The following is a 4,064-nucleotide window of genomic DNA, read 5'->3' as shown; positions in this document are numbered from 1 at the left end:
CTTGGTTGGCTTTTAGCCCATGGCCTTGGACTGGACAGTACCTCAATGAGTTAGGAAGGTCATGTTTTTGGCCGTTCGTGATTTGGTCGAGTTTAGAGGTCGTACGAGAATTTACGGTGAAAGGTGCCAAAATGACTTTCGAAAGAGTGTTTTATGTTTTTGGATTCCATTCACCTATTTTCATGTTTTACAGTTCTTATGCATATTTTTCAGTATGTTTGGGGTATTTTTAATCATGGTTAAACGTCGGTTTAATGTTGGTTCGATTTGGTACGAAGCCATGATTGAAAATTTAGATTATTGATCATAATCGTCTCGTTTTTGGGTTAGTTGTTAAGTTTTTGTCAAGTTAAAATTATTTGCATGTGTCACATATTAGAATTAAGTCGCAGCGAGCCTGAGAGCGATCCAACTCATCCGGTAAAAATAAGTTTATAACTATATTACGTGCATAAAAATATAAAATGTGTATTTTTGAGATATATGCTATATGTCTTGTGGCCACCTTATGCTTATGGGTCTGGAAGTCGGTAGACGCAACCGAGGACCTCTCCACCCGGTGACTTACGACCGGTTTATGATTATGTATGGGTACGGACATCCAGTCCAAGTGCTGTGATTGATCTCTACCGCCCAGTATACTGTGGTTTAGTCTGATCAGGCGCTCACGTTATATTATGAGCCACTAGCTTAGAAACATTATCTCTACCAGAAAATTATGATATGCTATGACAGAGCTCTATTGAGCAAAGCTTTTACGTATGATTTTCAGATATGCACGTAGTTATAATTATTCATGATACGATTTTCACCGTACGCCTTACGATACTTTATTTTTAAGTTGCATGCGATTTTACGATATATTTATTTGTTATTCACGATATATACATGTTGAGTCTTTAGACTCACTAGACTTGAATGTTGTAGGTATTGATGAAGCCGAGACAGCGGGCGAGGACCAGTGAGCGATCTTGGGACAGCAGTAGTAAACCCGAGGACCTCATGTTTTAGTTTATGCACTTTTTATGTTAAACTCAGTTTTTAATTCGTTGTATTATTTTTAAAATTATTGTTTAAAACAATATTTACTTCCGCTGTTATTTTAAAGTTAAACTTTAATTACATGTTTATTTTATAATTGTGGCAAGTTAATTATTTATTTAGAAAAATTTTAATAATTCCGTAAAATTATGAATACGAAATACGGGCCTTTAAAAAATATCTCATATAAGAATAGATTATATAGCGCAATCCCAATCCAACAAGAAAATGAAAACAAAACAAGCTAGAGTTCCTCCAGAGAAATCAAACAAGAAGAGGCATGGATTCTCAACAATACCACTAAAAATAAATATATGTTCCTAATGTACTTTCCTAGCACTTCTTCTCCAAGAGCTTCTCGATCATATCCGCTGCTTCTTGAACGGTAGTGATACTCTGGGCACTTTCTTCCTCCACGCTGATCCCGAACTCTTCTTCCAGTCCCATCACAATCTCAACCTAAGGTGAAGAACGGTTTCGAAGCCATTGGTTATCACAACTAATTTTCATTATGCAAGTTATGCGTAAATGGTAAATAAACGTGCCAACTGAAGACAATGTATCTAAGTGCAAAACTGGTATAAATGCAAAACTACTGAAATGATCTTGTGAAAAACTGGAGAAATTTTATTCAGTGGTGTTTGATGGCATCCAATACATGTAACCAATCATTTTTGGATCTTACTGGATGAAGGCCTAATGCTCAGCTTCCATCACTATATTGTGCCTCACACCCTTCAATTTTCAGCCCATAAGATTGTCATTCAAGGGTGGTTTCGCTGCACATGCATACACCTTTTTTAGTTGTAATATCAGCAAAGGAATTACCGTGTCAAGTGAATCAGCACCAAGTGTAGCAAACTTTGACTCTCCACAGACTTCACGATCAGAAGGAAGCGCCAGTTGCTTCCTTACTATCTGACAAACTTTATCCACTGTTTCTGGTTTAGCCTGATGGAGGGGAACATCAGGGCTTGTTATCAGAAAACGAAATTGGAAAGATATGAAGCATGACAATGCAACAAAGAAAAGACACTTTCAATATCCATAGATTTGAAGGCCACCTATAAACAAACCCTCGAACAAAGATAGTAGGAACACACACACACACACACACACATACTTGGGACATGCACATGCCTTAGGGATACCATCGCTCATGTTTAACTCCCCTCCTACCGAAATTAGTCAGTGATTAGTTATGCATCTTTATGACATCTGATACATCCCAAATTGCAATTCCCTCGTAATGATGCTTGAATTAAATGATGGATATTTTTGCCTTCTGAATTTCACTAATACAACAATTGTCAATGAGCTTAAGATTAAATGACAAAAACATCACATCAGCAAGATGTGGGATGCTAAGCCAGTAAAGAACAACAATAATTATTATAAAGAAACATACTGCACAGGAAACTCGGAAACGAGGTGGCTGTGATCTAAGAGATGACAAGCCCTTTCCACTGAACGAAAGCGAGGCCCTTCTCAAATTTGAAACCTGCACATTTGCAATATTATAAGATATAAGACTCAAGGAAAAAAAACTCACTTACAATAGCTTTACAGGAAATCTTTTAACAATTTAAGCTCCTTAACATTTATTGGCAACATCGTTACATTCATACAGAAAATTTAATGGAGATGCATCAAAAAGTAAAAAAAAAATTTCCATCATTTCATGCAACCTCCTTTTGTAGCACTAAAATTCTCATGAATTCAGCTGATGATACAAAAGGTCATTATTGAAAATCACAACCTCATAGGTGTCATATCATATAGAAAATTACGTTGACATTCAGGAGTTATCATGCATCAATTACACATGAATAAATGTAAGATGATGCAGGAACATTATAATCTAATAAAAAGACCCTGCATATAAGCAACCAAATAAAAGGAACTCATACTAATGTATCAAAAGTTATTACCCCACTTAATTCCATTGATAGTTTTTTTTTAATCTCGGAAATCAAACTTATATCCAGATACTTGAAATCATAACCATGAATTTCTTGTTGGAGATCACAAACTCACAAAGAAATTCAGACCAATTTTAAAAGTTCATGGGATTTTACATACAAGAATCCAGAGCTAAAGCAATTTATTACACAACAAAATCCAACATTTTTACAGTAATATACAATAGTAACAGCTAAAAATTTAATCCAGGAGTGTAATTAATGGTTCAAACTCAAAACCCGTAAAAAAGATCAATTATTTAACCAGAAATCAATAGAAAAACAAGAGAATCAAAGATCAGAAATAAAACTTACATGCATCCACTTACAAAAATATCAGATTTTTTTAGCCAACAAAAAACAAAAAACCATCACAAAGACACCCAGATCACCAAGATTTCCCATCGATATAAAGCCTCCACTTACAAAAATATCAGATTTTTTTAGTAAACAAAAAACCATCACAAAGACACCCAGATCACAAAGATTTCCCATCGATATAAAGCCCAAAAATATAAATGAACCAAGAACCGTCCCACCCATCCCAATATATATATATATATAACACGAGAGATCACAAAGGCTGTAACCTGCTTGTTCTTGAAGGGGCAAGAAACGGATCCGAATGAGACAGAAGAAGCAGTGAAAGATGCCATTTTTCTGATGGGATCGAAGGTAAGAGAAGAATGGATCTGAAACTTAGAGAAGAGGGTGGCGGAGAGCACGAAAAAAGTGTGCTGTGTTTATAAATATACCAAAGCTGTGTGTGTGAGAAAGGTTGAAAAACAGCTCTCTCGTTTCATTTTTTTTAATACCTCTTTCCTTTTTTCCCCTCTAACCTTTTTCGATATAAAATTATTAAAATAGAAAATTTTAATATTATTATTATTATTACTAATCATATCTATAACTATAAAATTTTATTTCCATCTATACATACAATGTATTAATAAGGTTAAGAAGTTTAAATCATGTAAAAAAAAAGGTTAAGAAGTTTAAAGCAATTAAATTATTCGTAAATCTGTGGCTTGGAATTCATTTGAATCTGATACATGGCATTGT

At 34.6% G+C, this 4,064-nt stretch overlaps 1 protein-coding gene across 1 annotated transcript; it reads right to left on the bottom strand.

The window, feature by feature from the left end:
• Positions 1–1,219: 1,219 nt before the first annotated feature.
• On the bottom strand, positions 1,220–3,798 carry LOC142554953 (acyl carrier protein 1, chloroplastic-like). The gene is made up of 4 exons (XM_075665559.1): positions 3,593–3,798; positions 2,450–2,542; positions 1,870–1,992; positions 1,220–1,500 (listed from the first exon to the last, which is right to left on the bottom strand). Exons 1-4 carry the CDS (start codon positions 3,656–3,658, stop codon positions 1,375–1,377), a joined length of 408 nt encoding a protein of 135 aa, XP_075521674.1. The 5' UTR covers positions 3,659–3,798; the 3' UTR covers positions 1,220–1,374.
• Between the last annotated feature and the right edge of the window lie 266 nt (positions 3,799–4,064).

This window comes from Primulina tabacum, chromosome 9 (genome assembly GCF_025594145.1).
Source record: "Primulina tabacum isolate GXHZ01 chromosome 9, ASM2559414v2, whole genome shotgun sequence".
Taxonomy (NCBI): domain Eukaryota; kingdom Viridiplantae; phylum Streptophyta; class Magnoliopsida; order Lamiales; family Gesneriaceae; genus Primulina; species Primulina tabacum.
The sequence above is the reverse complement of the archived record's forward strand: the minus strand, read 5'-3'. Positions and strand labels throughout refer to the sequence as shown.